This window comes from Protopterus annectens, chromosome 4.part1 (genome assembly GCF_019279795.1).
Source record: "Protopterus annectens isolate FY-2018-M chromosome 4.part1, PAN1.0, whole genome shotgun sequence".
NCBI classification, from domain to species: domain Eukaryota; kingdom Metazoa; phylum Chordata; order Ceratodontiformes; family Protopteridae; genus Protopterus; species Protopterus annectens.
In genome coordinates this window covers 509,549,446-509,571,284 of record NC_056734.1, presented here as the reverse complement: position 1 = coordinate 509,571,284, position 21,839 = coordinate 509,549,446, and the positions used below count along the sequence as shown (strand labels likewise).

Below are 21,839 nucleotides of genomic sequence, written 5' to 3'. Positions count from 1 at the left end.
CTTGTGACACTGAAACAGTACATCAAGTAGTGGAAAGAAACTGGCATACCTTAACTGATGAGCTGAAAAATCTGGTAGGGGAGAAACCTAACTATAGATGTAAGAACAAAAAGAATTTAAAGAGCCTTTTTTGCAGTAATGGGAATCAACAGGAAACAGGCTTGCACAATAAAGGTACATTTCTTTGTAAGACTTAAAATTTTTTAATTTTATTAATCCTGAGGGCAGCTTTAATCATCCATCATTAGGTATCAGATTCACTTTTAATTTGACTGCCAACTGTAATACCAGAGACAGTGTATTTGGTACAGTGTACACCGTCTCTATGTAGGAAAGACTAATAGAAGCCTTAGAGGATAAGAGAGTATATTAGGCATATCAGGCAGTTGGATGAAACAAATGCCCTTGCAAGACGCATTGCTCAGAATGGAAGTGCACATTCATTCACCTTTATGGTTATAGAAAGGTTGGGGTTTTCTTACAGTAGGTGTTGATTGTGTCACTGATGAAAGGGCATTACGTTGGATAATTAAGTTGCAAGCCGACAAAGGTAAGGGATTAAATGGGAAAATTTTGAAGCCTGTTCCAAAGTCTAGGCACCTAAGGAGATAATGCCGTTATGTGTACTTCCCCTTTAAGATTAGTTGTTGCAAGACTAGTTGCAATGTATCTTTGTTTTTTTTTTTTGTAGTTGGAGCATGTGATTTGTATTTGTGTTGTAAGTTGAGCTTTTGAATTAATTGTTTTATATAAAGTGATTTTTAGTTTGTTTTTTTAATGGTCTGAAGAAGCAGTATTGAACTGTGAAAGCACGTAATGAAATTAAAGTTTTCAGCCGTGTTACGAGACTTGTGGTTTACTTTTATTGTTTTCATTGTATTTTAACTGGAGTTATGTTTATCTTTGCTACCTTCGTTTTTCTTGTCTTTCAAATTACTTTTGACTTTTCCTTTTGCTCCTTCCCCTTTTCACAGTATCCCTACGAGGGAAGTTTGAGTTTTTAAGAGAGCAACATACCTGGGTTGTGGGAACAGTCCATGGAAATGCAGTAGAATTTCTTCAAAAAAATGGACTGTAGCATTGTTAAATACTACTCTGATAAAGAACAGCAAACTTTACAGGTGGATCATTTGCTAATAAAACATTCCAGAAGATGATCATGAGGGTCAAGATTTTTACTCGAGTGTACTAATTCCAGAAAAGACTGCTGATGCTTCGTCTTAGTGCATTGTTGTGTTTGGTAGGGTTAGCTTAAGATGAAGCATTTTTATTAGCTTCCCAGGCTTTGTCTTTTCACTAAATGGTGTGAGGCTCTGATGACTTTCACAGAATAGAAATAGCTTTATGGCACTAAATTTGTGGAGGGTAATTAATTTTGAATGTATATGAGGTATTGGTTAGGGGAGGAGGTTGCATCATTAAAATAGCATTGGATAAAATATCTGTTATATTAATGGAATTTATGGATGTTCTTCGTGTTTCACTGTTGCAGTCATAACTGTAGGGTGCTCCTGCCGGCAGGCAGCCCGAGGTCGGCCAGAATCCCAAAGTCTGGGTCCGGCGTCGGCTGTACAAGCTAGTACCCTGACATCAGCATGCTCTGGTACATAGCCCTCAGCCGACGCCATCTTCTCCAGTCTTTCTTGCCGTGCGGTGGAAAGCAGCTCGCAAGTCGTTGGTTGGCGATTTTCGAACAGCGTATTTTGTTGTCGGTCCGAAGTTCTTACTTCTCTTCTCAAAGCTAAGTACCCGTTGGGGAATCTTTTTCTTGTTCCTCCGATGTCAGAAAAAGTTAATAATTGTATATCGTGTGGGAAACAAATACCTCAAAGATTTCCACTCTTACTGTCTACCTTGCTTTAGGCCCTGACCACGACGTTTCTTGTTGTCGGTTCTGTGCCAGGTTCAATTCTCGTACTATCAAGCGCAGGTACGATTGGGCTCTAAATTATTTTGGCAGACGCTTCAATTATAGAATGTCGTCGGACACTACCGGAATTCAAAAGAAGCGCCAAGACAGACAGGCCTCCGAGGTCCAAACAGCACTCGTTGCAGCTGGAGCCAGCGTCCGGTTCGGCTGTTGTCAGTGAGGCGCTTTTGCAGCCCCTGTCATCCGCCGCTTCTGAACCGATGGCCGATACGGACTCCCATGGGGAGCCATCAAGGCCTACTATTTTAACTGCTGCAGGACCTTCGGACGTCGCTCCCTCAGATGGGTCCGGAACTGCTGTGCAGGTACCGGCTTCTGAGGGGGTTTTCAGGCCTACTCACATCACTATTTCGCATCACTATTTCAAAGGCAAAGACTCCTGTTAAGTCTAAAGTTCCTGCCCAAGCTACTTCTGAATCTACTCCCAGGACACAGAAGCAATTATTAAAGATGGCTGAAGATTTACTTACCATGATTAGGGGTTCTCACCCCCCACCTGAAAAAAGGCCTCGACAGGATGTTCCTCTGGATTCCTCTGACCAGGCTTCTGTATCTTCTGTCTCTTCCTCTGATCAGGAGTATTCTTTTCCTCCTTATGAGGATTCGGATGCTGAGGACTCTTTGCCCTCTGCCTCTCCGCCTGAAGATTTCTCTTTTGGGGAAACCTTGCATGAGATGAGGGAACATTTTCATTGGGAGGGTCAGGAGTATTCTGCTTCCAAGAAGAGGCTTAGAGAATTCCTTCTTCCTCAACATAGGCCTTTAGCTATCCCTCCTGTTCTTGACATTGTGGATGATGCTTTTTCTGAGGCTAATTTGAATCCTGATTCCATGCCTCCTGCTCCTTCTAAGCCTGATAGGTTTTATAGGGTTCCTGACTCTCATTTATTCTTATTTAAGAACCCTTCTGCGGATCCTGAAACTATTTCTCAGGGCTCTAAGGCTGCTAAGGTTGCTACTTCTAGGAATCCTATTCCCTCTGAGAAGGACTCTCGTGCTTTAGACAGGTGGGGAAAAAAGGTATATACTTCTGCTAACCCTGTCTGTAAGGGCTTTAAATTGCCAGTTTCATATGTTTAAGTATCAGCAATTTCTTTTGTCTGTTTTAAAGCAAATGCTTGCTTCCCTTCCTGCATGTGCAGAGGATAAGGAACTTAAGGATGTATTGCATGCAACTGAACAAGTGAACAAACAGTTTGCATTGTGGTTTTGATGCCTTGGATGCTTCTTGCAGGGCTGCAGCCTCTGGCACTTATCAGGAGACATGCCTGGCTTCGTGAACAAAGTTTACCTGAACAGGTTAAGGCTAAGTTATTAGATGCCCCTGTTCAACACAGTGTTCTTTTTGGATCTAAAGCTGAGGAGGTTATTAAAAAGATGGAAGAAAAGGCAAAATCTATGCAAACTGTAAAAGATTTCTTGCAAGTCCAGCCTCCTAGATTTTCCAGGAATTGGCCCTCCAAAAATTGGTCCTTTCCCACGTCTGACAGGCCTCAAAGGGGAAGATATAGACGCTCCAGAGGTCGTGGTCAAGCTCAGGCCTCTTACAGATCTAGACAATGGACTGCTTCTTCACCTAGAAGGGGAGAAGACAGATCCCAATCTCAAAGAAAACAAACTCAATGACCCTCTCGGTTGGGCTACAGGACCCCTTCACCTGGATGCCCCTCTCGGAGGAAAACTGTCTCTTTTTTTACAGAAATTGGACTCTTATTACCCAGGACAGATGGGTATTGGACGTGATTTTAAAAGGCTACAAATTCCACTTTCATACTCTGCCAAGGGCTCACGGTTGGCCAGACCTGCCAAAACATCAATGGTCAGAGGCCTTAAATCAAGTGGATGCTCTTCTGGCCATGAGAGCCATAGAGCCTGTTCCACTCTCAGAGATGGGAAAAGGTTTTTATTCAAGACTGTTTCTGGTTCCAAGAAAACAAAGCTCATGGAGACCTATTCTTGACCTTTCTGTGTTAAACACCTTTTTGGAAATTCCAAAATTCAAGATGCTTACTCTGCAGCAACTAATTCCAATGCTCTCTCAGGACGCCTGGATGGTGACATTGGACTTCAAGGAAGCCTACTTACACATTCCCATCAGGCAGGAACGCAGGAAATTCCTCAGATTCAAGGCTGGTTCGAGACACTTTCAATTCTCTGCACTGCCCTTTGGTTTATCTACTGCGCCCAGAGTCTTTACCAAGTGCCTGGCACCAGTAGTGTTTTATTGCAGACTTCAGGGGATTCAGATTTACCCCTATTTGGATGACTGCCTTATTCAGGCAGACAGCAAGGATCTTCTACTTCAACATCTGGAATTTGTTCAACATCTTCTCTTCCTTCTGGGATTCTCAGTGAACACAAAAAAGTCACATTTGATCCCTTCTCAACAAATGGTGATGTTCTTCATCCCACATTGCTGCAGTCCTAACACTTGGGGTAGTCCGCTGTCCCAGTCGGCCCGAATACCAAAGTATAAGGCTGACGTCGGTCAAGGCGCATTAGTCTGACGTCAGGACGTCAGGGTACAAATGCGCATGACCGTCATATCCTCAGTCTTTTTTGCCGCATGGTCCGATGCAGAAGCAGTATTGCGAGTGCAGGTTGGCGTTCTGAAATTTTCTGAAGTCGGAGTTTCAGACCGAATCAAAGTTGGCTAAGTACCCCTTTTGGGAATATTTTGTTTTTTTCTTGCCTCAGTATTTAACCGGATGTCAGAAAAAGTGAATAACTGTATTTCTTGTGGGAAACAGATACCTCATAGGGATTACCATACCTTGTGTATACCTTGCTTAGGGCCTGAGCACGACGTTGTTGGATGTCGCTCTTGTGCTAGATTTAACAAACGCACTATAAAGAGAAGATTAGACTGTGCCAGGTTAGTTTTGGGAAGGGTTGTAATTATAAAATGCCGTGGCATGCTACAACCGCCGCTTCCTCTAAAAAGCGCAAGGACAAAGCAGCAAAGCCTAGGTTGGAAGAACCGCCTGTCCTGGACGCCGGTTCTTTAGAAGGCTCGGTGGAGCCGGAGGTTCTGCCAGAAGTTTCTTTGGAGTCTCAGGGAGAGACTTTACTGTTACAAGATGTGTCCTCTCAAGAGGTAGGCCAGGCTGAAGGGGCTTCTCAGGTAGCTGTTCTGCGCTCCCTTCCTAAGGTGGTTAGGCCCTCCCCTTCTGTTTCCAAGGCTTCTTCGAGAGGCAGGCCAGGTTTAACTTCAGTGGGTGTCTCTCCTAGTTCTTCAGGGTCTTTGCCTAAGAAACATATGCTTAAAATGGCAGAAGATTTGATTACTATGATTAGAGGTTCTATGCCCCCTCCTGATAAGAGGCCTAGGGTGGAACCTGAGCTTGAGAGTTTTGAGCAGTGTTCGAGGCTTCTGAGTCTTGCTGAAGACTTACAGGAGTATCCTCCTTATTCTGATTCTGATGTAGATGATTCTACTCCTTCGGCTTCTCCTCCTGAGGATTTTTCTTTTCAGAGACTCTTCATTCCATGAGGGAGCATTTTAAATGGGAAGGTCAAGATTTCTCTGATTCCAGGAAGAGGCTTAGGGAATTTTTGTTTCTACCCCAGCATAGGCCTTTAGCTATTCCTCCTGTTCTGGATGTGGTGGAAGATGTTTTTGCAGAGGCTTCCCTGAACCCTGATTCTTTGCCTCCTGCCCCAGTTAAACCGGATAGGTATTATAGGGTGCCTGAAGCTCATAAGTATCTTTTTAAGAGTCCTAGGGCAGACCCAGAAACTTTCTCAGGGGCCTAAAGGTGTTAAGGCTTCTGTTGTTAAAAATCCTGTTCCTCCTGATAGAGGCAAGGGCTTTGGATAGATGGGGAAAGAAGGTGTATACTTCTTCCACTTTAGCCATGAGGGCTTTGAATTGCCAGTTCCACATGTTAAAATACCAAAATTATCTCCTTTCACAATTGAAGTCTAAGGTGGATGCTCTGGCGGAAGGTATTGAGTGTAAAGAGTTGCAGGATTTAGTTCATGTTTCTGAACAGGTGGGTAAGCATTCCTTGCAATGTGGTTTTGATGCTGTACAGGCCTCTTCGAGGGTGGCTGCCACTGGTTCTGTTCTTCGCAGGCACGCCTGGCTGAGGGATCAGAATTTAGCTGAGCATGTTGAGACAAGGATTTTAGATGCTCCGTTACAATCTGATGTGTTGTTTGGTTCGCCTGTGGAAGCAGTTTTAAAGAAAATGGAGGACAAGGCTAAGTCTATGCAGACTGTTAAAGATTTTTGCAGGTTCAGCCTCCAAGTTTAGTAGAAATTGGCCTACTAAGGGTGGACATATCCTTCTTATGATTCCCAGTCTAGGGGTAGGTCTAGACGTGGTAGGGGCAGAGCTCGAGGTTCTTTAGGCCTAGAACAGGAGTTCACCTACTCAGTCTTCTGGTGAGGGCAGGGGTCAGTCCTTTCAGTAAACAGACCCAATGACCTGCCTTTTCAGCTGCCAGAGCCTTCTCGCCTGGCAGCACCTTTGGGAGGAAGGCTGGCACTTTTCAAAGAAAATTGGAGTTTAATTACCCAAGACAGATGGGTATTGGATATCATTCACCACGGTTACAGGTTTTATTTCCATACCTTGCCTCCTTTCAAAGGCATGCCAGACATTCCTCATCTACAAAGAAAAGAGGCCCACAAGCAAATTTCTCTGTTACTCCAAATAGGGGCCATTCAGCCGGTTCCTGTGCCAGAAAGGGGCCTAGGATTTTATTCTCGCCTGTTCCTAGTACCAAAAAAGGGGAACACGTGGAGACCAATTTTGGATTTATCTATCCTCAACACTTATCTGGACATTCCCAAGTTCAAAATGTTGATGTTACAACAGCTTTTACCTCTGCTGGGCAAAGATCACTGGATGGTAACTTTAGATCTCAAGGAGGCTTACCTTCATGTGCCTATCAGACTAAGTTGCAGGAAGTATCTGCGTTTTCGAGCTGGGAGTTCCCATTATCAGTTCTCTGCATTGCCCTTTGGCTTATCTACTGCCCAGAGTATTCACAAAAGTTCTGGCTCCAGTGATAGCTTACTTCAGGCTAAAAGGAATACAAATCTATCCTTACTTGGACGACTGCCTGATTCTGGCTCAAGAAAAGGAAGACCTTATTCAGCATTTGGAATATGTGATAGCAGTGTTAAGATGCCTGGGGTATTCTGTGAATGAAATAAAGTCCAGTCTAGTACCCTCTCAAGACATGTGCTTTCTGGGTGTGAGACTGAATACAGCAACCCAGATGGCCTTTTTAACCCCGGACAAACAAAAGAATCTTTCCCTTTACTTCCATCAACTATCTCTTCAGTCCGGGCTGACTGCAAGGACAGTCCTTCAAGCCTTAGGGTTCATGGCATCTTATATTCTGGTGCTTCCCAATGCCAAACTGCATATGAGGAAGCTGCAATGGTATCTCAAAAATGTATGGACACAGCACTGCCAGGATTTGGACACTGTCATTCAAATAATACCTTGCATTCAAAAGGAATTTTTGTGGTGGGCTCAGGAATGTCACCTAAACAAGGGGCTCTCTGTGACCCGGCCAGAGGCGAGTCAGATTCTAACGACAGATGCCTCAGACATAGCTTGGGGAGCTCATCTGAATGGAAGGTGGATACAAGACAAGTGGCCTGCCAGACTACAGCATCTACATATCAACATGAAGGAGATGTTATCAGTCCAGTTTGCATTAATGGCTTTCAAGGAGTTACTTCTTCCAGGGCAGGTGTTGATTCGAACAGACAACACAACTGTCATGTGGTACATCAACAAACAAGGGGGAACACATTCTTATCCTCTATGCAGGCAAGCAATGATTTTGTGGGAGACTGCTCAGCTTGCAACTAAATCTTCAGGCAAGGTTTCTGCCGAGCACAGAACTCCTTAGCAGATGTGTTAAGCAGGCAAATCATGGATCCCCACAAGTGGAAACTGGATCTTCATGTATTTCGGAAATTGACAGTGTCATGGGGAACTCCAGACATAGATCTGTTCGCTTCTCCACTAAACCACCAGCTGCCAAAGTTTTGCACGAAAGGTTTCATCACACAGCTTGGAAAGTGGATGCTCTTTCTTTCAGTTGGAAAAATCTTCATGTGTATGCCTTTCCACCTCTGCCTCTCCTCCCAAAGGTACTCCTAAAGGTCAGACAAGACAAGCCAAGGATGATTTTAATAGCTCCAGATTGGCCTCGGCAACACTGGTACCCATTACTGAGGAGTCTGGTAAGGAAGCCTCCATGGCCTTTACCTTTGATTCCACACCTTTGTCTCAGAGGGACGGTCATCTACTCAATGTCAAGCTTCACTCTCTTCATCTAACAGCCTGGCATATTCTGTTTTGAGCCACAGCAGGTCTCAACTTCCTCAACAAGTTTTGAATGTGATTATGGAAGCCAGAAGACCTAGTACAAGGAAAGTGTACGCAGAAAAATGGAAGAGATTTTTATTTTGGAGTGCAGCAAAGGATTTGGAGGTTTCTGAGCCTAATTTGAGTGTGGCTCTTCAATATCTTACTGAGTTATTGGACAAAGGTTTGTCTTTCTCTTCCATTAAGATTCATGCTGCAGCAATTTCAGCTCACTGATTGTGACCCACCATTGTTTTCTCATCCTTTGTTCAAGCAATTTCTTAGAGGGGCAAAGAATATAAGACCCCAATGAGCTCCTACTCCTGCTTGGGATCTCAATTTTGTGTTGGAGAAACTTACTCTACAACCTTTGAGCCTGCGGCTACTGCTGAATTGAAATACTTGTCATGGAAGACTGCTTTTTTGTTGCCCATTACTTCTGCAAGAAGGGTTTCTGAATTGCAGGCCCTTATGGCGGTTGAGCCTTTTTTGATTTTCCATAAGGATAGGGTATCATTACGTACTAATCCTTCCTTTATGCCTAAGGTGGTTTCTAGTGTGGCTTTAAACCAAACTATTCATTTGCCTACTTTTTATGCAGATCCCCAAAATAAGGGGGAAAAGATTTTGCACACTTTAGATGTACACAGGCAGTTGCGTTATTATTTAAGCAGGACTAAGGATTTTAGGCAGTCTCAGCAGTTGTTTGTTTCTTTTGCTTTGAGTTCAGGGCAAACCTGTGTCAAAACAAACTATTTCTAAGTGGATTGGGTTTTGCATTGCATTTTGTTATTCCCATCATGGCAAGGAGATTCCAGCTGGGATTAGGCCTCATTCCACTAGGGCTACTGCCACTTCAACAGCATTTCTAAGGGGGGTGGCAACTAAGGATATTTTGGAGGCAGCTACTTGGAGTTCAGTGCATACTTTCTCTAAGCATTACCACCTTCCTCTCTACTCTAAATCTAGGGCTGGTTTTGCCACGGCTGTTTTGCACGGCATGTTGACAGCTCCTGCTTCTTTATGATTTGCCAGCCTCCCTTACCTCTGCTTTGGGATTCTACCCAAGTGTTAGGACTGCAGCAATGTGGGATGAAGAACATAGTACAGTTTTGTACCTACCATAAATGTAGATGTTCGAAGATCCACATTGCTGCAGTCCAATTTACCCTCCCTCCTTCCCCTCTGTGTTTAGGGGTGGTTGTATGGGTGGGGTTGTACTTTTGTAAATTTGTATATATTGTACATATATTTGGTACAGGAGTGTTTGGTGTTTTTTGGTTTTGGCCTTATTTTTTTAGGGTCTTCTGACATCTGGGGCAAGAAAAGACTGAGGATATGACGTCGGTCATGCGCATTTGTACCCTGACGTCAGACTAATGCGCCTTGACCGACGTCAGCCTTATACTTTGGTATTCGGGCCGACTGGGACAGCGGACTACCCCAAGTGTTAGGACTGCAGCAATGTGGATCTTCGAACATCTACATTTATGGTAGGTACAAAACTGTACTTTCTTGGGAGCCCTCTTAAGTACGACCTTACAAAGGGCCTTCCTCACTCCAGAAAAACAATCACAGCTGGCTACAATTTTCAACACCTTGGCAACTCTATCTCAGCTCACTGCAAGGAAATTCCTGCAGGCTCTGGGCTACATGGCTTCCTGCATTCTGTTGATTCCAAATGCAAGGCTTCATATGAGAAAGCTTCAATGGTATCTGAAAAGTGTATGGTCACAGCATTACCACGATCTGGACATTCTGATTCCTCTGATCCCCTGCCTCCACAAGGAGTTCCTCTGGTGGTCCAGGGTGTGTGCTTTAAACGAAGGAAAGCCTTTCCGTCTACCTCAACCTTCTCAAATCATAACCACGGACGCCTCGGATTATGCTTGGGGAGCACACTTTCTAGACAGTTGCCAGCAGGGAACCTGGACAAAGGACCATCTTCACTGGCACATCAATCTGAAGGAAATGTTGGCAGTTCAAAATGCTCTTCTAGCCTTCAAGAACTTTTTGCAACCAGGGCCTCTGCTAATTGACAGACAACACCACAGTCATGTGGTACATAAACAAGCAGGGGGTTCTCATTCTGCCCCTTTGCAGACTAGCTATGGCTTTATGGGACACAGCTCTAAATCTGAATCTACATCTCCAGGCTCAATTCATTCCAGGAGAACAGAATCTCTTAGCCGACAGCCTGAGCAGAAACATTTCAGATCCTCACGAGTGGATGCTAGACACCAACTTATTCAACAGGATTACTGCAGTTTGGGGATGTCCCCAGATAGATCTGTTTGCTTCCCATCTCGATCATCAGCTGCCTCGCTTTTGCACCAGGTCCTTCCACAAGACAGCTTGGAAAGTGGATGCCCTGTCCTTCAGCTGGAGAAGCCTTTCGGGATATGCCTTCCCTCCTCTTCCTCTACTACCTCTGGTATTACTGAAGATAAAACAGGACAAGCCCAAGTTCCTCATCTTGATTGCTCCAAACTGGCCTCGACAGTTTTGGTATCCCACTTTAAAGCACCTGTTCTTGGAGCCTCCTTGGATTCTCCCTCTGAACCCTTCTCTTCTGTCCCATCATCAGGGTCGGTTACTACATCCCAACCTCAAGACCCTTTGCCTGGCAGCTTGGCTCTTCAAAGGAATTTGATTTCTTCTAGCCTTCCCAAACAAGTTTTGGATGTTCTCCTAGAAGCTAGACGGCCTAGCACTAGGAAATCCTATGCCTCTAAATGGAAGAGGTTTTGTATTTGGATGCAGGACCAAGGTTCGGACCCTCTGGTGCCTAATCTCTCTCCTATTTTGCTTTACCTTTCGGATCTTTTGTCTAAAGGACTTTCCTTTTCTTCCATTAAGATTCATGCTTCTGCTATTTCTGCTCATTTCAATTCTGATCCTCCTGTTTTTTTCTCATCCTTTGGTGAGACAATTTTTGAGAGGGGCCAAGAATTTAAGACCTCCCAGGACCCCTCCTGTTCCTGCTTGGGATCTTAATTATGTTTTAGAAAAACTTACTTTGCCTCCTTTTGAGCCTGCTGCATCTTCAGATATTAAGTTTTTATCTTGGAAGACAGTTCTTTTGTTAGCATTGACTTCTGCCAGAAGGGTCTCAGAGTTGCAGGCTCTCATGGCTGTGGAACCATACCTTATTTTCCACCAGGACAGAGTATCCTTGAGGACTAATCCTACTTTCATGCCTAAGGTGATTTCGAAAGTGGCTTTAAATCAGACTATTCACCTTCCTACTTTCTTTCCTAATCCTCAAAATAAAGAAAGGATTTTGCATTCATTGGATGTGCACAGACAGTTACGATTTTACCTGGACAAGAGTTCAGAAAAACTAATCAATTGTTTGTTTCTTTTGCTTCCAGTTCTCTTGGGAAAGCTATTTCAAAACAAACTATTTCCAAATGGATTGCTTATGGAATCAGATTTTGTTACACTCATCATGGGAAACAAGTTTCCAGGTACTGTGAGAAGTCATTCTACTAGAGCAGCTGCCACTTCTACAGCTTTTCTCAGAGGAGTTCCTACCAAGGATATCTTGGAAGCTGCCACTTGGAGTTCTGTGCATACTTTTTCCAAGCACTACTATCTCCCTCTGTATTCTAAGACTAGGGCAGGCTTTGCCTCTGCTGTTTTGCAGGGTCTTCTTGCTGCCCCTTCTGTCTAAGCCTCCTCCCCTTTTCACTGCTTTGGGATTCCACCCTACAGTTATGACTGCAACAGTGAAACACTAAGAACATAGTACAGTTGTCTACACCTACCATAAATGTAGATGTTAGAGTGTCTTCACTGTTGCAGTCGGGGTTTCCCTCCCTCCTATCACCTCTTTTTATTTTATTTGTGGTGTATTTGTGTTTCCTTGTTGGATTCATTTCTGATTTATTGGGACTTCTGACATCTAGGGCAAGAAAGGCTGGAGAAGATGGCGTCGGCTGAGGGCTATGTACCAGAGCGTGCTGACGTCGGGGTACTAGCTTGTACAGCCGACGCCGGACCCAGACTTTGGGATTCTGGCAGACCTCGGGCTGCCTGCCGGCAGGAGCACCCTACAGTTATGACTGCAACAGTGAAGACACTCTAACCTCTACGTTTATGGTAGGTGTACACAACTGTACTTTTTAGTAATATGTCGGTTGAGGGACAGGTTATGCAAGTAATAAAGGGTAGGGGTGTTTTAGTCTTAGTGTGTACTTGCAGTGAATGTCCCAGCATTTGTAAAGGAGCAATGAGTATATTTTGGGCAGTTGCTTTGTAATAAGGATGTCAGACTGAAAAAAAAACTGTCTATTGGGGTTCGAGATTAATGATGTCCGAGAGGAAGCTAATTAGATAATGCCTAGAATGGACCAAGGACCTAATGAGCAGTTCTCCCAGGATGACACCATTTTTCTTGTGATGAATGAGATGAGAGAGTTTGTATTAAATTGATGAAGGCTGAGTAAGAGATTGGAAGTGGAGGGTGGGTAATAAACTTTATCAAAAGTAAATGTAACCGTTTCATGAAGGATGAATTGGCTATGCAGTCTTTGACAAGAGTCATGCTTCCAGATCAAATTAACCTGTAACGCATTGGGAAACTGAGATTGAAGGGTTAGTAGTTCAAGGTTTAAGCCATGTATCACAGAGCACATATGTCTAGGTGGTTTTGAGAGAATTAGTGATAAGTTATTAGCTCCCCCCATAGCTTAATGTGCTCAGTTTAGGTTATGATGCAGCAAGCACTTTAGTAGGTTGTGGGACTGCTAAAAAGTGTGTGAAGTGCAAGATTGTTGTGCATCACCAGAAAGTAGAAAGGATTATTATTTTTTTGGGTATGGGAGAGAGGGTGTATGATTTCACTAAGCCTCGGCAAATACTTGGTGTTTCCGTTTGTTGAAAAGGGTGACAGTGATTTAAGGTGAAAGTGGGAGGGGATTATAATGTTATAATGGTGTAATGGGTATTGTAATGTAATAATGGAGTAATGAGGGAGTGTCTGGTTTAGGGAGTTTTTATGGGTTTTTGATGTGGAAAGTTATTAAAAAAACAAGTAAAGGATGCAAGAGTTAAAACTGCACATTCAGAAGCATCCTTAATGTTAAGAATGGGGTAAGAAAGAAGCTGTGGATATTTTAGACTTTTATATTTGTTAGCAAGGAATATTTGTTTCACTGGGGGGTGGTAAACATGTTTTATGAAACTGAGGTTGGAGCATCATACTAAAAGTATGAGGAGTGCAGGATGGGTGGAGAGGGAAAGGGATAAAAGCAGACCAGACAGTCTTCTCTTTCAGAGCCAAGCATGAGTAAGTGTGTGCACGCAGGAGTTGAGTGACAGAAAGGTGAAGAGGCAGTGAAAATGGTCAGTATTTAAAAATATAAAAAAGGGGGGGTGTTGTAGAAAGTTGAAATACCATGAATGACTCTATCTCACGGCATTGTATGTGTGTAATACAGCAGGCATAATGTGTTTGCTGAAGTCCAGGAAGTCGGCCCCAACAGTGGTCAGTACACTTTTTCTCGAAGACAAGACAGCAGGTATCTGAGCAGCAGAGTTAGAAATAAGAGAAATGGGGCACACTCTACAGACACCCCACACTAGTCACACCATTGGAGGCTGTGCACAGTTACAGCAAAGAGCAGGACTAAAAAAACATTAGGAGAAATGGCTGGTACTTTCAAAAGAGGCTGTGAGCAAAGGTAACGTTTCTTCCTTCCTTCCTTTCCAGACAGTGGAAATTCAGCAACAAAGTGGATTACTGTGACAGTGGCTGTGGAGAGCTGGGGAGATGAGTATACTAAAAGTAGTGTGGCAGGTACAGTGCACACCATGAAGGACCTAATAGATGCAAGCAAAACATCAGTTACTGAGCTCAAGTACACAGGTCCACTGTACTCTTAACAGCGTATCACTACAACCAAGTTAAGGGTGCTGCAGTACCTAAGGCAGTGTACAGGAGTGTAGTCTGATCCAGCAAACAGTGACTTGCCATGGATTGATGTGGAGCCACATTGGTAGGTGTACCCCAGGCGCTATTCCCTAAAAAATAAAAGCAGATAATTCAGATTTTATATTGGGTTTCATACAGTGCCTTGTTTGTAAATGAATGCACACTGTATTTTTACTGTAAGGTATTGTTTGAAGGCTTTCATCCTTGTTGCCTCCTGTAAATGGCACATTTTGCCAAACTAGGAATATAGGAAGAGGGAAATGCCTAATATGGGGGCCTTGCCACAGATCAGTTATGCTGAATAGACAGCCAACTCCTTTTTCTGCTGTGAGTATCTGCTCTGTTTTATTGCTTTTGATTGTAAAGGGGATATGAGTTGGGGATGCAATGAAAGTTTTATTCCTTTTCAGGAGATTGCTCTTGCTTTTGTCAGACTTGACTAATATATTTATCAAAGTTAAGAAATGAAGTTTAGACATTAAGCTTTCAGTTTTACATTTTCTCGTTCAAGTATAGTTTCAGCATATACAGTTCTGTAAACGTGATTTTTCCTTTTACTCTAATTCCAGCTGAGATTGGTGATTTTGATGAAACACTAGATCAAGAGCAACTGAAAATGCACAAATATTTGCCAAACCAGGAAGCAGTGCAGGAAAAGATCTTGCAGTTTCACAAGAAACATTTGTGAGTATACTATTAATTTTTCTGGAACTTAATAGAAACGTAGTTGTGTTGCTTTTGGAAATCTTGCATATAGAATTGGCATCAACCCTTTTTCCTGTTTTGTCCATGAGCCTGGGTATCGCATCAGCAGTGACCCCCTAAAGCCAATGTTCACACCCCGAGGTGGCTAGCTGTTGGCATCTTATGCACATTAAATGTGTATTTGCCCAGCATTTGCGGTTTCACCTGAGGAGATAGAGGACTTGTCTGAATGAGGTTAGATGTGAGCCTTTCTTTGTTTATTTTTTGATAAGTAGGTAGTGGCTGATTATTTTACCCTTTTCGGTCATGACTTTTGCATGATTGAGGACGAGTAAAATTGACTCAGACACAAGATACAGTATAATTCTCACCTTTGAGAGGGAAATTGACTAGGCTTAGAGTGGTCTATTAAGAAAGCTAGCCTGGTAATTGGCTGTGAACTTGCTCCTCACTAAAAGAGTATAGGGCATAAGTAACATGTCCTTTGCAGACCACTTCAAGTATCCATTTATTTTGTCTCCTGCAAGCTCTTAAGGGAAGATTTATGCCTGCTATACAAGGCATTGTCAGACCCTTATCTGATGAACCTCCTGCATATCTGCAAAACAAACAGCACCAGGATTACCTGTTCTTAGACTTAATCCTTGCCTGTGATATAAATAGGACCTGCTAGAGAGAGAAGTATGCATCCCACCGACTACCCCCTTCTCTGGAACAGGTTCCCATCCATGTGGAGCAGAGTTTCTCTCCAACCCAATTCAAGTGTAACATGGACAGTTGGATGGGGAGCAAGAAATGAATCCCTTGTTTGGCATCTATGTCTCTAATGGACAAAGGCAGCCTGTAAATGATTCACCTTCCCGGCCCCTGCTTGTAAATGTTTCACCTTGCAAGCCCCTGCTTACAGTTATCAAGGTTACCAGAACTTGAGAGATTTGGGATGCATGGCTAGGCATAAAAAGGCCCTTGTGGTCATTAGTCTTGTAAACACCTATGAAAGTAACTTTTACAAATATACATTTTTACAAATTGCAGTAAATGAAAGAAGGGTAAACACTTGGGTAGGTGTACATGATTATGAATTATAGTGAATGAAGACAGAAGACAAGAGCATATGTGACAAAATTAGTTAAGTATGGATTATGTTTGGGAAGTATTCTTTCATGACACTGTCATAGGTTTCATAAGAAGTATTAGCCATGTACTGATTACATTAGATATTCCTTCATGTCAGTTTTAAAGCTTGCAAGTGTCTGGCAGTTCCAGGTATTTGGCTGCAGCACAGTCGAAGCCTTTTCACCTATATTAGTTTTAAGTGGAGGCCTTACTAATGAAATAATATCAAATAGGTTGTCCCTCTGATGGTGTGTTTGATCTTTAATTAGCAGCGTATTTTTTGGAAGGGACAGTGACTCGTAAAAGTTTTGAATAAAACTTGGTACTGATGTATAGCACTGCATGTTACCAGTGGGCCACAATAGTGTTCGTGTGTGGGTTAGTTATCACAATTCTTAGGATTTTCTATGACATGTCAGTGGTCATTGTCAATAGGGGTAGTACGTATTCAAGATTATGGGCAAATATGTTTCTAGCAAATGCTCTGTGGGCTTTTATAGGTAACAGCCGGGAGACAGTGTAGCAAAGTTTAAGCTGTATTAGTGTCTTATAGGATTTTCACTGTGCTTTGAGTGGGTAATGCCTGCAAATCATGTTAGACCTCAATATCTTTGTTGAATGACATTAGGTATAATTTTGTATGTATTGACTTTTAGTTCTGTTGGAGGCAAGTTAGTTTTTGAGGAAGGTGTAAGGTAGCATAACACCTTTGTTTAGGTTGATGTTTAGGGTACACACAGTAATGAAAAGCTGTACTGTAATTTGTTGAAGGTCATTTGTGGATGTGGCGGATTCATTTAGCAGAAAGCATGTGTATACGCGGCCGTATCACCTAACAAAGTCATGGGTAAGGTCATTAATTTTGATCAAGTTTAGTGAGTTAACTGTCAAAACTGAGTTTTCTCGTGAGCAGGTCATAAGTGACTGTTTCAAATAATCTGCTAGAGTCTGTAAAGACACCATCAAGTAAGCTGTCATTCTTATTTCAGTAAGCATTACTTTGTAAAAGGTTTTCATGCTGAATTGATTGAGTTCATGTTCAGCATCCAACAGTCCACATTTATTTAAATGAGCTGGCTTATTGTGCAACTTTTCAAACATTTTAGCCAGGTAGACAGGTTTTACATAGGTCTTAATCTTTTCAGTCTTTAGTGCATTAGACTTGAAGGAAGTGTGATGGCATGTTTGAAGTCTTTGGGGAGTGTGACTGATGTCAGTGTGTACACGAGTGACTGAAGTGCTTTTGGCTGCATTCATAAGTTGGGTGGAATTTACTGAAGCTTTCTCCTGATGTAATGTTTAATTTTTCCAGATGTTTTTTGCTATCTTCAAGCAACAAAATTGAGCAGTATTCTGCTGAAGGGTACAAGTGAGTTGAGGCTGTTTTTAACTGGTTGATTTTTGTTGCTAATTTACTGCCTGTAGTGCCAGTGGAATCGCGAGTGAAGTTTTTGTATTTTTAGTTTGTGCTATTGTTACCCAAGTTAGCTTTGTCTGAGTAATTTGGATCACTTGTTGCTGTATTAGTTGCTTTAGCTGTTTTCAAAAAATCCAGCTGTAGATAACGGCAGTCATACTAGAACTTCGAATTTCCAGGTTTGTAGCATTGATTACCAGTAGCCCAGTGTACTTATTGCAGACTTACAGCTTGATGTTTTCTTTGAGGTGTGCTCTTGCCCAACATGAGAACTTGGTGTTCAAAACAATACTAATCTGATTGTCATTTTTCATTCCATCTTCAACTATTGGGTTTGGATCCGATCCTCTGATCCGACTCAGCAGTTACTCTAGCTTGTGGCTACCAAAAACACCTCAAGCACCTCCCTTACCCATAATGCACCATCCCCTAACATACCCCAGATCTCGTTTGCAGCTTTTGCAAATGGATGTGGTCGCCTTCAACTCTCGACAATTGAAAATAGTTTTAAAACTTTTTTTTGTCTAATAGTTTATCCATTTCCTTTCAATAAATCTGCCCTTTTATTTGTTTTTTTACCGTTGGTAGTTATTCTTTTCTTGCCTTTACACTAGTTTATTGTAATTCTTTGGTACCACTGTTGGCTTTTTCTTTCATTCCCTTTCCTAATTTAAAAAAAAAAATTCCTCATCTTTAGTATTTTGTACTTCAGGATGTTAGAAAAAGGATCTTCTGGTTTTTATAAGTGCGGGCACAAGTTGCCCTTGTCCACACATTCTGTAAGTTTGTTTGGAGAAGATCACCTTCAGATTGACTGTCTAACATGTAAAAAAAAATTAAACTGCATGCCATTGTGGACCAAAAAAATAAAGTAATTTTGAAAGGGTTTACTCCCTACATCTTTCTATGAGGCTATTGCAGGAGGTCAGCCCTCGAGTCTAAAACTAAGGAGACTTCCATTTGGTCTCCTAAATCTTCAGGATCCTCAGCTCCTTCATCCACAGAGTTGCCAAAGAAAAAAAACATAAATTGGATCCAAACACTACTACTATAATATCACCGCCAGATCTGACAACATCCCCCTCAGAACCAAGCTCTTCAGGTCCGAGATCCTGAGGAAGAACTATGTACTCCACCACTATTGATCCAGTACCTTCCAGAGTACCTTTTCCTTTTGTGGAACTCTGGCACTCAAGTACTCATCTTTAGCTTCCTCTCATTCTTCCAGAAGGCTGACTGAAGCTGATGTGGACAGAATGATGAGATTTCTCTCTATGCAGGTAAAGATGGGAGGAGTACTGGCTGCTATCCATTCAGGTCAGGAAGCCCTAGTTCAGACTACTCCACCTCACTTGGTTCCTTCTCTGATCCAGCCATCCATTTCAGAGCCCATGGATCAGAGTATGCTGGGACAGTCTGAATCATATCTGAAGATATTTGTATCTTTGACTCTGAGGAAGTCTCTGAGCACTCTAGTTTTGGAGCTGGATAACTGGAGCCATATCATCCCTGTCTGATCTGAAGTGTTGACTTGGAGTTGTCTGAGCCACGTCAGTCCCTCTGAGCCTTGGAACTGGACATCTCTGCTCCAACGTCCGCCTCTGGATTGCACGGAGCCAATGGCAGGAAGTATGGCTTCTCTGCTCCTTCAGCAGCCTTCTGTCTGGGGTGTTCAGTCTTTGAGGTGGTGGAGTGTGTTATCTCAGCCTCAGCAATGCAGATGGGCGCTCTCCCTTTGGATCTTCCCTCTGAATCCAGATGTGTCTGTACCTTGAGCCATATCATTCTGCACTACAGTAGCAGCCAGCTCATTCTCCAGTCTACCAAGCAGGGTATTCGTCTTTTCCAAGCATCCCACCAAGGAAATCACAAGGAAAAGGAAGTGCAAAAGGAGGCATTTGGACTCCCCTCAGGAGTCCTTCAGAGGATACAAATTTCGATGAAGCAGCAGGGGCCCCAAGATCACCACCTGAAGAAATCTCATTTGGAGACATTCTTGAGATCCTTAATCAGAAGGGTGGTTGGTCCTCTGATAACTCTCCCCCAGAGGAATCTGTATTCCTGGAAGCCTTTGGAGCTGGCCCATCTACCTCCTGGGTTTACTCTGCCTGACTGACAATGAGTTTAACTCATTCACCCAGAGTGCCTTCTCATGGTGCCTGTGCCTTTAAGGCCGAGCGCGCCATAAGAAGATACAGTTTTCAAGCCATCCCCGAGTGCTTCCACAAGCGAGAGAAAGTGTACTGCTAATTTTTAGTGCAACTTAATGTAAAACACTCTGAAATCATAACTAAATATGTAATTTATCATATCTAGTTACGATTCAGTGTGTTTTAACATTATGGTCACATTGAAGTTTTTGTAGAAAAAGCATTTCCAAAAGTTCTTGCTAAGCAAGTGGTGGCAGCCAATCGGATTCTTGCATTCCGAGCCACCACTTGCATAACACCTCCACCCCATACCCAAGCTTCTTTTGTTCGCCCCTAATAAATAGTGGGTCCAGCAGCAGGTAATTCCTTCTTTTCTTTTTGCGAAGAACTGGAGATTTTACCTGCTACTGGATCCTCTATTTTGCAGTCAAGGAATTCACGGACCGCCATATAGGCACTACGAGGAGTTCCCGTTCAGCCACTGCAGTTCGAGTTCCCGGACTGCCATATAGGCACTACGAGGAGTTCCCGTTCAGCCACTGCAGTTTGAGTTCCCGGTCAGCTAAGCACAGCAACTACCGTCTCTTCCTGCCGTTCCCTACCCAATTGGTGAGGTACTGTACTTGTTTTTTTCCTGTAATACCCAGTGGCAGATTTAGGCAATGGCACGCGCCGGTCCCTTTTTAAACTTGCGTTGTTTTTTTTTTTTAATAAGTTGCCTAAAATTGAATATAGTCTTGTAGAACAACTTTGCGGGTAGCTGGGTGTATGTAGGGGGTGCACGTTGTATGCGATGAGGCTGAGAGGGAAGAGGCAATGTCTTGACTTGCTAGGTGTCCCCATGCAGGTGTACTTTGTATCTTGAAGGCAATTAGCATTACTAACTGTTTGATGGAGCCGCTAAGGATCGGTGGATTAATTAATCAAGGTAGAATTATGCGGTGTATTTTGTGTGTGACGAGGAAACTACGGAATTGGATTTAGCCGTTTTTTCAAATGTTTGTAACGAGTTGAAACTTTTTTCGCTGGAGAATTTTGGTTAAAGCCAAAAATTGTTGGAGAGGGGGTAAAGACTGCAAATCTGACTATTGGTTGTATGTCGTGGGAGGTGGGCTTGAGTGGGGAAATGATCTATTTTATGCAGCTCAGCATATGCATGTTTGCAGCAGCTCAAAGTACTTATTTTGATATGCTCGGAAGCTCAATGTTTTTTTTTTCTCCTGTGGTTAGTGAGAAGTTGACTGATAGTCGGAACCTATGTCCTAAAATGGAGTACATTTTCAACATAGCAGCACACGTTTGTAAAATTAAAGAACGTAGTTTTCTTTTTGTGTGTATTTTTGGGTTGTAGCTAAACATTGATTTTCATTCCTAGACGAACTTTGTAAAGAGCGGTCACCCAAAAATACTCGCGTTTTCTTGCATTAGTCTCTTTTTTTTTTTGAGTTGAAAACTCACTAATGGGAATCTTTGTTGTGAAGTATAATATCAGATTAGCGGATAAATGACTTACTTTTAAATTATGTTATGAAGAGTTATGTAGAGTTACTTTAGATTTGTAAACTATAAAATGAATATCTACTACATTTTAGAATGTGACACAGGATCAGATAACCGGAGAGAAATTATGTGCAGTTGTTGGACGATAGCCTACAATGAAATACACAAAGACATAGGAATTACAATGCCATTGTAATGGATGGCATAGTGTACTAAATATCTGTAAACAGAATAAAGCCATTTTCAAAGCCTTAGCTGTGCTGAATGTGCAACAGAATGTAGAAAAATACTTGGCTGGGACACAGTTGAATACTGCAGCATGTGGTGAATATTAACATTCTAAAAATGTGAATCTTGAGTTTTGTTTGAATGTGAAAAAGTATTAAGCATTTTAGTAAACAAAATATGGAATAAACATACAACATGAGGGCTTTCCCTTGCATAACTTGTTTTTGTTCTTATCTCTGATACATCTTGCGTATCTATCACCGCAGTAATATAATTATACTACACATCAGTCAGCGTAGCACTTTTGTCAACTTCAAGGTAAACCTAGTTAATGGGGTGAGAAATTTCAAGTTCTCCCACAGCCTGTCTTGTGCTGCCGTCCTTCAAGTTGGAAGGGAACTTTTGAATATGTTTGCTGGCTATGCTTGTAAGGTGTGTAATACATACATCTGACCTTTAATACAAATGTAGTAAGAAGACACTTACATTTAATGGACATTTTTATATTAAATACTTA

At 42.5% G+C, this 21,839-nt stretch overlaps 1 protein-coding gene across 1 annotated transcript in view; it reads left to right on the top strand.

Annotated features, from left to right (window-relative positions):
- LOC122801241 (FERM, ARHGEF and pleckstrin domain-containing protein 2-like) overlaps positions 1-21,839 on the top strand; it is a 611,801-nt gene that overhangs the window by 181,073 nt on the left and 408,889 nt on the right. The window contains exon 7 of the mRNA XM_044070792.1: positions 14,776-14,890. Within this exon, the coding sequence (XP_043926727.1) occupies positions 14,776-14,890 (115 nt within the window). The remainder of the gene's footprint in view (positions 1-14,775; positions 14,891-21,839) is intronic.